The 13,884-nt window shown below is 40.7% G+C and overlaps 1 protein-coding gene across 2 annotated transcripts in view; it reads right to left on the bottom strand.

The window, feature by feature from the left end:
- STUB1 (STIP1 homology and U-box containing protein 1) overlaps nt 1-13,884 on the bottom strand; it is a 133,099-nt gene that overhangs the window by 14,526 nt on the left and 104,689 nt on the right. For both annotated transcript variants that reach the window (XM_071656286.1, XM_071656285.1), the window contains exons 5-6: nt 5,297-5,353; nt 2,058-2,174 (exon numbers count right to left, since the gene is read on the bottom strand). In XM_071656286.1, coding sequence (XP_071512387.1) covers nt 2,058-2,174; nt 5,297-5,353 — 174 coding nt within the window. The remainder of the gene's footprint in view (nt 1-2,057; nt 2,175-5,296; nt 5,354-13,884) is intronic.

The following is a 13,884-nucleotide window of genomic DNA, read 5'->3' as shown; positions in this document are numbered from 1 at the left end:
CTCAACAACAATCAAACGAAGTGATTAAAGAAGCACACAACACAAGTTTCATCATGACAATGGATGTCAAGAAATGATGTGGCACCTTGGAAAGTGTAACACTAATTAGCTGATTAGCATGACTTTACACTGTGCCAAAAGTGTTTTATCCTGCCTTCTGGTACCATCTAAATTACTTTTTCATATCAAATAATCTACATGCAAAGAACTTTCATTAACATGAGAAAGACTTGTAATCTAGATACTGCTGTGTGAAGAGAATTATGAATGTTCAAATATTCCATATCACAAAATGAGGTGGAATTTATTAAAAAAGGGGGTGACTGTATTGTTGACTGGTTGGTAAGGTTATTTAATGTATGTATGACTCATGGTGAGGTGCCTGAGGATTGGCGGAATGCGTGCATAGTGCCATTGTACAAAGGCAAAGGGGATAAGAGTGAGTGCTCAAATTACAGAGGTATAAGTTTGTTGAGTATTCCTGGTAAATTATATGGGAGGATATTGATTGAGAGGGTGAAGGCATGTACAGAGCATCAGATTGGGGAAGAACAGCGTGGTTTCAGAAGTGGTAGAGGATGTGTGGATCAGGTGTTTGCTTTGAAGAATGTATGTGAGAAATACTTAGAAAAGCAAATGGATTTGTATGTAGCATTTATGGATCTGGAGAAGGCATATGATAGAGTTGATAGAGATTCTCTGTGGAAGGTATTAAGAATATATGGTGTGGGAGGCAAGTTGTTAGAAGCAGTGAAAAGTTTTTATCGAGGATGTAAGGCATGTGTACGTGTAGGAAGAGAGGAAAGTGATTGGCTCTCAGTGAATGTAGGTTTGCGGCAGGGGTGTGTGATGTCTCCATGGTTGTTTAATTTGTTTATGGATGGGGTTGTTAGGGAGGTGAATGCAAGAGTTTTGGAAAGAGGGGCAAGTATGAAGTCTGTTGGGGATGAGAGAGCTTGGGAAGTGAGTCAGTTGTTGTTCGCTGATGATACAGCGCTGGTGGCTGATTCATGTGAGAAACTGCAGAAGCTGGTGACTGAGTTTGGTAAAGTGTGTGAAAGAAGAAAGTTAAGAGTAAATGTGAATAAGAGCAAGGTTATTAGGTACAGTAGGGTTGAGGGTCAAGTCAATTGGGAGGTGAGTTTGAATGGAGAAAAACTGGAGGAAGTGAAGTGTTTTAGATATCTGGGAGTGGATCTGGCAGCGGATGGAACCATGGAAGCGGAAGTGGATCATAGGGTGGGGGAGGGGGCGAAAATTCTGGGAGCCTTGAAGAATGTGTGGAAGTCGAGAACATTATCTCGGAGAGCAAAAATGGGTATGTTTGAAGGAATAGTGGTTCCAACAATGTTGTATGGTTGCGAGACGTGGGCTATGGATAGAGTTGTGCGCAGGAGGATGGATGTGCTGGAAATGAGATGTTTGAGGACAATATGTGGTGTGAGGTGGTTTGATCGAGTAAGTAACGTAAGGGTAAGAGAGATGTGTGGAAATAAAAAGAGTGTGGTTGAGAGAGCAGAAGAGGGTGTTTTGAAATGGTTCGGGCACATGGAGAGAATGAGTGAGGAAAGATTGACCAAGAGAATATATGTGTCGGAGGTGGAGGGAACGAGGAGAAGAGGGAGACCAAATTGGAGGTGGAAAGATGGAGTGAAAAAGATTTTGTGTGATCGGGGCCTGAACATGCAGGAGGGTGAAAGGAGGGCAAGGAATAGAGTGAATTGGAGCGATGTGGTATACCTGGGTTGACGTGCTGTCAGTGGATTGAATCAAGGCATGTGAAGCGTCTGGGGTAAACCATGGAAAGCTGTGCAGGTATGTATATTTGCGTGTGTGGACGTATGTATATACATGTGTATGGGGGTGGGTTGGGCCATTTCTTTCGTCTGTTTCCTTGCGCTACCTCGCAAACGCGGGAGACAGCGACAAAAAAAAAAAAAAAAAAAAAAAAAATGAGGTAGAATGAACATCCATAATATATCCATTACTTATACACGTAGATGGACTCATGTGCAAAATTCATCAAGTAGAATGCATCACTTTACTTGATCACTTACCTGAAGGTGCTCCTCTATGTCCCTACGATCATACGTAATACCACTTGGGGTAACAACTGGGTCCCGCAGTATCTCAAAGCTGATCTTGCCACATAAATAGTCAGGCACTTCTCGTTTCTGTACAGTAGCAAATACAAAAATAAATATGTGAGGTAAGTTATGAGCAGCATACACCCATATTGTTAAAACAAATACATTTACCCCTAAAAATATAAAATTTCCATACAATTCATGGTCATAAATCAAACCTTTTGGAAAAGTTAATCTCTGTACACCTTGCACATTAATTGGTTGGTCATATTCTAGAGAACCTTCAGAGCTTTAGATCATTCTTTTTCCTTTTCATCAAATGTCATTCAAAGTGAAGACAATATTGAGCTATGTCGGGATTTCTTTTCTGGAGGCACCATCTGGATGCCAGCATCTAAACGATTTTTGTGGCCAATTAGAAAAATCTCAGTAATCTAAGACATCTTTAGAATGAAAGATATTGACAGGACAGATGCTGTATGATCATTTTGGGTCCAACGCGAATATCAAAAGCAAAACTCTTCAACATGCGGGCTTAATACCTAATCTGGAACTAAGTGAATTCATTATTTCAGAGAAAACTATGACAGTCATCTTTAACTCCTTGAACACATATTTCCTCAGAAATGACCCTCCTCAGAGAAAAAACTATTTTCTTCTTTCCAGAATATGGCTATGTCATACATTATAATCAAATTAAATATCCAAAGAGGTGGTATATCTTTCTCTTTGTTGATATGGTGTGATATCTGCATGGGAAAGGACCCAGGATGGTTGCATGGATCTGTGTATTTCTAGGAGTGTCAAATATTTGTTTTTTTTCCAGGTGCGACTTCACAGTAAACACTTATGGCTTCTTTCCTACTGTGATTTAACACTGTATAAACAAAGCACTTATCCCAAGATGGAAAAAAATGCTTAGCCCTGCTTCATACTTCAGCAATCTACACTCACAGTTTCCCCACCCCCAACACAGCACTCAGGAAACAAGCCATGTTCACCAGGCAAGACCAAAGGTCATACAGCATAGTGATGTTTTCTCTGATTATGTGGGGAGAAAGTGAGACAATTGAGCAGTAAGTGTTCCATGTTTTTGCTGTGGTGACTGCATTGTAGGCATGTAGTGTCCTGAGATATGATGATTTGGTCTTTGCGATGCTGTAGGGATGGGAGATGCCCAGAGCACAGACAAGAGAGTGTAACTTGCAAATGTCTGGGGAATATGGTTTCAGATAGGTGTATATCTCGTAGGGTGGTACTTAAGACTGTGTTGGGAAGACAGTTGTGTGGCACTTGATGAGCAATATTGTTGCATGTGTTGTGTTTCTTGAAGGTCAAGAGGACTTGTGGGTACAGTGTGTAGGAGTGAGTTTTTTATTTCTACTTGGGAGGTGGTCGTTAGTGAAAGAGTGATTTGGCTATGAAGTGAGGGGAAGAATCTAGAGGTGCTCTAAAGAACTGAGTACTGAGCATATTGAGGTAGGATTGTGGTTGACAGGCAGCCAGTGACTGTTTTGTTTTGAATAGTTTGCAGCTTCGTTATATTTGTTTCTGACAGGGTGGGTGGCAAAGCAGATATAGCATAGTTTGAGGAGTGGATGAATCATGTATAGAAAAATTTCTCCCTGTGTTAGCTGAGACGGCATAGGTAACTGAAGCCTTAATTGATGCTGGGGTGGCACCAGGAATGGATGAAGGCAAGTAAGTATGAATAAGTACATGTGTATATATGTATAAGTCTGTGTATGTGTATGTATATGTATGCATATGTGTATATGTATATACAACGGGGAACAGGAGGGGTGGTGGGGGTAGGAGACTGTGAGTTTCTTGAGGTCATATTGTTGCATGTTCCTGTTTGACACAGTTGCTGTGTTCATAGTTAAGTCTCTGGTATAAAAAATCCTACATGGACTTTCTCAAGAGACACTTGCTAATAAAAAGTCATCTAAAACTCTTATTACAGAAGGTGGATGTGTTGGAAATGAAATGTTTGAGGACAATATGTGGTGTGAGGTGGTTTTTGATAGCGTAAGTAATGAAAAGGTAAGAGGGATGTGTGGAAATAAAAAGTGTGTGTTTGAAAGAGCAGAAGAGGGTACGTTGAAGTGGTTTGGACATATGGAGAGAGTGAGTGAGGAAAGATTGACAGAGAGGATATATGTGTCAGAGGTGGAGTGAACAAGGAGAAGCGGGAGACCTAAACTGGAGGTGGAAGGATGGAGTGAAAAAGATTTTGAGCAATCGGGGCCTGAACATACAGGAGGGTGAAAGGCGTGGAAGGAATAGAGAGAATTGGAACGACGTAGTATACCAGAGTCGATATGCTGTCAATGGACTGAACCAGGGCATGTGAAACGTCTGGGGTAAAGCATGGAAAGGTCTGTGGGACCTGGATGTGGATAGGAAGCTGTGGCTTTGGTGCATTACATATGACAGCTAGAGACTAAGTGTGAATGAATGTGCCATTTTTGTCTGTTTTCCTGGCACTACCTTGCTGAAGCAGGGGGTAGCAATGCTGTTTCCTGTGGGGTGGGGTAGTGCCAGGAATGGATGAAGGCAAGTATGAATATGTAAATGAGTATGTATGTATATGTCTATGCATGTATATGCGTATATGTATATATGTATATGCGTATATGTGCATATGTTGATATATATAAGTATGTATATGTGCGTGTATGGGCGTTTCTGTATATATACATGTGTATATGAGTGGATGGGCCATTCTTCATCTGTTTCCTGGCACTACCTCATTAACGCGGGAGAAAGCAATCAAGTATAATAATAATATACATATACCCTAACCCAAGCCAGGTACCCATTTTATGAACCAACTCCTAAGGGTGGATGAACAGCTGGGTTGACTGTGGACTGACTGCCACAATCAGGATTCAAATTTATGCACTCAACCCTGGGCAGCCTATGAATGCTTTATGGTCAGGAACACTAACCACTATACCACTGAGGCACCAGTTAGTATTCTGTGGGTATCTAGTGTTGTGGTATAAGGAGTGAATGTCATGTGTGTATCATATGTGACATCAAGAATAGTTGTTTAAAAGAGTGTGAGTGACTGGCCATTCAGTTACTTTCAATATGAAAAAGATAATTAGTTCTTAGGTTATTTACTAAATTAATTCAAATTCCTTTGGTAATATCATTCAATATATTACAAGAGACAACAGAGGCTTCAACATTTTACTTACTCTTCTTCTTTCATCTAGACGAGCAAACATTGTGTTGACTTCTGTGATGCAGTTATCCTGGGTAAAGTAAAAAGACAAATTTTTTTTTATCTATACCTGGCACAAGATATTTGCATACAAATATCTCACTGAAGAATCTCAAATATAAAAGTATGTTAGCAGAATAGAACAAATGTGATTCAAAAGTGAACTCCTGTTTTCTATATTCTACCTTTGATGCCAAAAAATCTAGCAACAAGAAAGGTGTGTTAAAAATTCATGTTAACAATTTATCACTATATGTTATCCTTGAATATAACACTAACTACAGTAACTGGCATTTTCAATTCATCTGATCTTAACTGTTTTCCAATATAACTGTTAAAATCATCATATCTGAAGAAAGTAAACAACTAAATACTTTTCATTATCTGTTACGGATAACTTACTTTCCTCCATGCATCAACAAGCAGAATAATAGGAAACCAATAACACAACCACATATGCTGACATCCATATATAAAGATATGCACATTTACCAAACTATGTACAATTGCCTGCAGAAGTTCCATACCACTCCTTGGTAACAATCTTGTTCCCTGGGGTTATGAGGATGAGTGTGAATAATCTCATACTTTATATATTGCATTTGAAACTGTTATATATATATATATATCACTGTCATACTATGCATTTACATCAGTTTCCAATGTACCATTCAATAATGATATATCGCATTTGAAAATGTTATATATATCAGTGTCATACCATGCATATACATGTTTCCAATGTACCATTTAATAATGATAATCTTAACAGATATAAGAAAAGTTATCAATGACTGTTATACAATGCATTTTGTTGTAATGACTATAATCTATTCAGATAAGTAAAGTGCCAAATCTTGCATTAGAGAAAACGAACTATCATAAATATCTATTGGCCATCCAGGTTATGTCACTTCCATACAAGCTGTCAATCATTTCCCATTTACACTACATCAACCCATATCTTATATTTGGGTATACAATAATACCAGATAACTGTGATTGTTTTTGTTTTACTAATACAGATGTTACTACAATCTATTTATCTATTCATTATTACACTCGCGTCAGCGAGGTGGCGTCAGGAAACAGAAGAATGACCTATCCACTCATATGCACATATATATATATATATTTTTTTCTTTTCAACTATTCGCCATTTCCCGCGTTAGCGAGGTAGCGTTAAGAACAGAGGACTGGGCCTTTTTTGTAATTTCCTCACCTGGCCTCCTCTGTTCCTTCTTTTGGAAAATTAAAAAAAACGAGAGGGGAGGATTTCCAGCCCCCCGCTCCCTCCCCTTTTAGTCGCCTTCTACAACACGCAGGGAATACGTGGGAAGTATTCTTAATCCCCTATCCCCAGGGATAACATATATATATATATATATATATATATATATATATATATATATATATATATATATATATATATATATATATATAACAGTTTCAAATGCGATATATATATATATATATATATATATATATATATATATATATATATATATATATATATATATATATATATATATAACAGTTTCAAATGCGATATATATATATATATATATATATATATATATATATATATATATATATATATATATATATATATCCCTGGGGATAGGGGAGAAAGAATACTTCCCACGTATTCCCTGCGTGTCGTAGAAGGCGACTAAAAGGGGAGGGAGTGGGTGGCTGGAAATCCTCCCTTCTCGTTTTTTTTAATTTTCCAAAAGAAGGAACAGAGAAGGGGGCCAGGTGAGGATTTTCCCTCTAAGGCCCAGTCCTCTGTTCTTAGCGCTACCTCGCAAATGCGGGAAATGGCGAATAGTATGAAAGAAAAAAAAGAATATATATATATATATATATATATATATATATATATATATATATATATATATATATATATATATATATATTTTTTTTTGCTTTGTCGCTGTCTCCCATGTTTGCGAGGTAGCACAAGGAAACAGACGAAAGAAATGGCCCAACCCACCCCCATACACATGTATATACATACGTCCACACACGCAAATATACATACCTACACAGCTTTCCATGGTTTACCCCAGACGCTTCACATGCCTTGATTCAATCCACTGACAGCCCGTCTACCCCGGTATACCACATCGCTCCAATTCACTCTATTCCTTGCCCTCTTTTCACCCTCCTGCATGTTAAGGCCCCGATCACACAAAATCTTTTTCACTCCATCTTTCCACCTCCAATTTGGTCTCCCTCTTCTCCTCGTTCCCTCCACCTCCGACACATATATTCTCTTGGTCAATCTTTCCTCACTCATTCTCTCCATGTGCCCAAACCATTTCAAAACACCCTCTTCTGCTCTCTCAACCACGCTCTTTTTATTTCCACACATCTCTCTTACCCTTACGTTACTTACTCGATCAAACCACCTCACACCACACATTGTCCTCAAACATCTCATTTCCAGCACATCCATCCTCCTGCGCACAACTCTATCCACAGCCCACGCCTCGCAACCATACAACATTGTTGGAACCACTATTCCTTCAAACATACCCATTTTTGCTTTCCGAGATAATGTTCTCGACTTCCACACATTCTTCAAGGCTCCCAGAATTTTCGCCCCCTCCCCCACCCTATGATCCACTTCCGCTTCCATGGTTCCATCCGCTGCCAGATCCACTCCCAGATATCTAAAACACTTCACTTCCTACAGTTTTTCTCCATTCAAACTCACCTCCCAATTGAATTGACCCTCAACCCTACTGTACCTAATAACCTTGCTCTTATTCACATTTACTCTTAACTTTCTTCTTTCACACACTTTACCAAACTCAGTCACCAGCTTCTGCAGTTTCTCACATGAATCAGCCACCAGCGCTGTATCATCAGCGAACAACAACTGACTCACTTCCCAAGCTCTCTCATCCCCAACAGACTTCATACTTGCCCCTCTTTCCAAAACTCTTGCATTCACCTCCCTAACAACCCCATCCATAAACAAATTAAACAATCATGGAGACATCACACACCCCTGCCGCAAACCTACATTCACTGAGAACCAATCACTTTCCTCTCTTCCTACACGTACACATGCCTTACATCCTCGATAAAAACTTTTCACTGCCTCTAACAACTTGCCTCCCACACCATATATTCTTAATACCTTCCACAGAGCATCTCTATCAACTCTATCATATGCCTTCTCCAGATCCATAAATGCTACATACAAATCCATTTGCTTTTCTAAGTATTTCTCACATACATTCTTCAAAGCAAACACCTGATCCACACATCCTCTACCACTTCTGAAACCACACTGCTCTTCCCCAATCTGATGCTCTGTACATGCCTTCACCCTCTCAATCAATATCCTCCCATATAATTTACCAGGAATACTCAACAAACTTATACCTCTGTAATTTGAGCACTCACTCTTATCCCCTTTGCATTTGTACAATGGCACTATGCACGCATTCCGCCAATCCTCAGGCACCTCACCATGAGTCATACATACATTAAATAACCTTACCAACCAGTCAACAATACAGTCACCCCCTTTTTTAATAAATTCCACTGCAATACCATCCAAACCTGCTGCCTTGCTGGCTTTCATCTTCCGCAAAGCTTTTACTACCTCTTCTCTGTTTACCAAATCATTTTCCCTAACCCTCTCACTTTGCACACCACCTCGACCAAAACACCCTATATCTGCCACTCTATCATCAAACACATTCAACAAACCTTCAAAATACTCACTCCATCTCCTTCTCACATCACCACTACTTGTTATCACCTCCCCATTTGCGCCCTTCACTGAAGTTCCCATTTGCTCCCTTGTCTTATGCACTTTATTTACCTCCTTCCAGAACATCTTTTTATTCTCCCTAAAATTTAATGATACTCTCTCACCCCAACTCTCATTTGCCCTTTTTTTCACCTCTTGCACCTTTCTCTTGACCTCCTGTCTCTTTCTTTTATACATCTCCCACTCAATTGCATTTTTTCCCTGCAAAAATCGTCCAAATGCCTCTCTCTTCTCTTTCACTAATAATCGTACTTCTTCATCCCACCACTCACTACCCTTTCTAATCAACCCACCTCCCACTCTTCTCATGCCACAAGCATCTTTTGCGCAATCCATCACTGATTCCCTAAATACATCCCACTCCTCCCCCACTCCCCTTACTTCCATTGTTCTCACCTTTTTCCATTCTGTACTCAGTCTCTCCTGGTACTTCCTCACACAAGTCTCCTTCCCAAGCTCACTTACTCTCACCACCCTCTTCACCCCAACATTCACTCTTCTTTTCTGAAAACCCATACAAATCTTCACCTTAGCCTCCACAGGATAATGATCAGACATCCCTCCAGTTGCACCTCTCAGCACATTAACATCCAAAAGTCTCTCTTTCGCGCGCCTGTCAATTAACACGTAATCCAATAACGCTCTCTGGCCATCTCTCCTACTTACATAAGTATACTTATGTATATCTCGCTTTTTAAGCCAGGTATTTCCAATCATCAGTCCTTTTTCAGCACATAAATCTACAAGCTCTTCACCATTTCCATTTACAACACTGAACACCCCATGTATACCAATTATTCCCTCAACTGCCACATTACTCACCTTTGCATTCAAATCACCCATCACTATAACCCGGTCTCGTGCATCAAAACCACTAACACACTCATTCAGCTGCTCCCAAAACACTTGCCTCTCATGATCTTTCTTCTCATACCCAGGTGCATATGCACCAATAATCACCCATCTCTCTCCATCAACTTTCAGTTTTACCCATATTAATCGAGAATTTACTTTCTTACATTCTATCACATATATTTATATATTATCATTTTGATTTGTCGCTGTCTCCCGCGTTTGCGAGGTAGCACAAGGAAACAGACGAAAGAAATGGCCCAACCCACCCCCAATCACAACGTATACACACACACACGTCCACACACGCAAATATACATACCTATACATCTCAATGTACACATATATATACATACACAGACACATACATATATACCCATGCACACAATACACACTGTCTGCCCCCATTCACTCCCATCGCCACTTCGCCACACATGGAATACCATCCCCCTCCCCCCTCATGTGTGCGAGGTAGCACTAGGAAAAGACAACAAAGGCCCCATTCATTCACACTCAGTCTCTAGCTGCCACGCAATAATGCCCGAAACCACAGATCCCTTTCCACATCCAGGCCCCACACAACTTTCCATGTTTTATCCCAGACCCTTCACAGGCCCTGATTTAATCCACTGACAGCACGTCGACCCCGGTATACCACATCGATCCAATTCACTCTATTCCTTGCCCTCCTTTCACCCTCCTGCATGTTCAGGCCCCGATCACACAAAATCTTTTTCACTCCATCTTTCCACCTCCAATTTGGTCTCCCACTTCTCCTCGTTCCCTCCACCTCCGACACATATATCCTCTTGGTCAATCATTCCTCACTCATTCTCTCCATGTGACCAAACCATTTCAAAACACCCTCTTCTGCTCTCTCAACCACGCTCTCTTTATTTCCATACCTCTCTCTTACCCTTACATTACTTACGATCAAACCACCTCACACCACACATTGTCCTCAAACATCTCATTTCCAGCACATCCACCCTCCTGCGCACAAATCTATCCATAGCCCACGCCTCGCAACCATACAACATTGTTGGAACCACTATTCCTTCAAACATACCCATTTTTGCTTTCCGAGATAATGTTCTCGACTTCCACACATTTTTCAAGGCTCCCAGGATTTTCGCCCCCTCCCCCACCTTATGATTCACTTCTGCTTCCATGGTTCCATCCGCTGCCAGATCTACTCCCAGATATCTAAAACACTTTACTTCCTCCAGTTTTTCTCCATTCAAACTTACCTCCCAATTCACTTGACCTTCAACCCTACTGTACCTAATAACCTTGCTCTTATTCACATTTACTCTTAACTTTCTTCTTTCACACACTTTACCAAACTCAGTCACCAGCTTCTGCAGTTTCTCACATGAATCAGCCACCAGCACTGTATCATCAGCGAACAACAACTGACTCACTTCCCAAGCTCTATCATCCACAACAGACTTCATACTTGCCCCTCTTTCCAAAACTCTTGCATTCACCTCCCTAACAACCCCATCCATAAACAAATTAAACAACCATGGAGACATCACACACACCTGCCGCAAACCTACATTCACTGAGAACCAATCACTTTCCTCTCTTCCTACACGTACACATGCCTTACATCCTCGATAAAAACTTTTCACTGCTTCTAACAACTTGCCTCCCACACCATATATTCTTAATACCTTCCACAGAGCATCTCTATCAACTCTATCATATGCCTTCTCCAGATCCATAAATGCTACATACAAATCCATTTGCTTTTCTAAGTATTTCTCACATACATTCTTCAAAGCAAACACCTGATCCACACATCCTCTACCACTTCTGAAACCACACTGCTCTTCCCCAATCTGATGCTCTGTACATGCCTTCACCCTCTCAATTAATACCCTCCCATATAATTTACCAGGAATACTCAACAAACTTATACCTCTGTAATTTGAGCACTCACTCTTATCCCCTTTGCATTTGTACAATGGCACTATGCACGCATTCCACCAATCCTCAGGCACCTCACCATGAGTCATACATACATTAAATAACCTTACCAACCAGTCAACAATACAGTCACCCCCTTTTTTAATAAATTCCACTGCAATACCATCCAAACCTGCTGCCTTTCCGGCTTTCATCTTCCACAAAGCTTTTACTACCTCTTCTCTGTTTACCAAATCATTTTCCCTAACCCTCTCACTTTGCACACCACCTAGACCAAAACACCCTATATATGCCACTCTATCATCAAACACATTCAACAAACCTTCAAAATACTCACTCCATCTCCTTCTCACAGCACTACTACTTGTTATCACCTCCCTATTTGCGCCCTTCACTGAAGTTCCCATTTGCTCCCTTGTCTTACGCACTTTATTTACCTCCTTCCAGAACATCTTTTTATTCTCCCTAAAATTCAATGATACTCTCTCACCCCAACTCTCATTTGCCCTCTTTTTCACCTCTTGCACCTTTCTCTTGACCTCCTGTCTCTTTCTTTTATACATCTCCCACTCAATTGCATTTTTTCCCTGCAAAAATCGTCCAAATGCCTCTCTCTTCTCTTTCACTAATAATCGTACTTCTTCATCCCACCACTCACTACCCTTTCTAATCAACCCACCTCCCACTCTTCTCATGCCACAAGCATCTTTTGTGCAATCCATCACTGATTCCCTAAATACATCCCATTCCTCCCCCACTCCCCTTACTTCCATTGTTCTCAAATTTTTCCATTCTGTACTCAGTCTCTACTGGGTACTCCTCAACAAGTCTCCTTCCCAAGCTCACTTACTCTCACCACCCTCTTCACCCCAACATTCACTCTTCTTTTCTGAAAAACCCATACAAATCTTCACTTGCCTCCCAGGATAATGATCAGACATCCCTCCAGTTGCACCTCTCAGCACATTAACATCCAAAAGTCTCTCTTTCGCGCGCCTGTCAATTAACACGTAATCCAATAACGCTCTCTGGCCATCTCTCCTACTTACATAAGTATACTTATGTATATCTCGCTTTTTAAACCAGGTATTTCCAATCATCAGTCCTTTTTCAGCACATAAATCTACAAGCTCTTCACCATTCCATTTACAACACTGAAACACCCATGTATACCAATTATTCCCTCAACTGCCACATTACTCACCTTTGCATTCAAATCACCCATCACTACTTAAACCCGGGTCTCGTGCTATCAAAAACACTAACTCACTCATTCAGCTCTCAAAATACACTTGCCTCTCATGATCTTTCTTCTCATACCCAGGTGCATATGCAACAATATCACCAATCTCTCTCCATCAACTTTCAGTTTTACCCATATTAATCGAGAATTTACTTTCTTACTTTCTAGCACATATATTTTATATATTATCATTTTGATTTGTCGCTGTCTCCCGCGTTTGCTAGTAGCTCACAGGAACAGACGAAAGAAATGGCCCAACCCACCCCAATCACAACGTATACACCCTCACACACGTCCACACACGCAAATATACATACCTATACATCTCAATGTACACATATATATAATACACAGTCCACATAATATACTACCCATGCACACAATACAACACTGTCTGCCCCCATTCACTCCCATCGCCACTTCGCCACACATGGAATACCACCCCTCCCCCCTCATGTGTGCGAGGTAGCACTAGGGAAAAAGACAAACAAGGCCCCATTCATTCACACTCAGTCTCTAGCTGCCACGCAATAATGCCCGAAACCACAGATCCCTTTCCACATCCAGGCCCCACACAACTTTCCATGTTTTATCCCAGACCCTTCACAGGCCTGATTTAATCCACTGACAGCACGTCGACCCCGGTATACCACATCGATCCAATTCACTCTATTCCTTGCCCTCCTTTCACCCTCCTGCATGTTCAGGCCCCGATCACACAAAATCTTTTTCACTCCAT

The sequence above is a fragment of the Panulirus ornatus genome, chromosome 62 (genome assembly GCF_036320965.1).
Source record: "Panulirus ornatus isolate Po-2019 chromosome 62, ASM3632096v1, whole genome shotgun sequence".
Classification (NCBI taxonomy): domain Eukaryota; kingdom Metazoa; phylum Arthropoda; class Malacostraca; order Decapoda; family Palinuridae; genus Panulirus; species Panulirus ornatus.
This window is presented reverse-complemented; position numbering and strand designations above follow the sequence as displayed.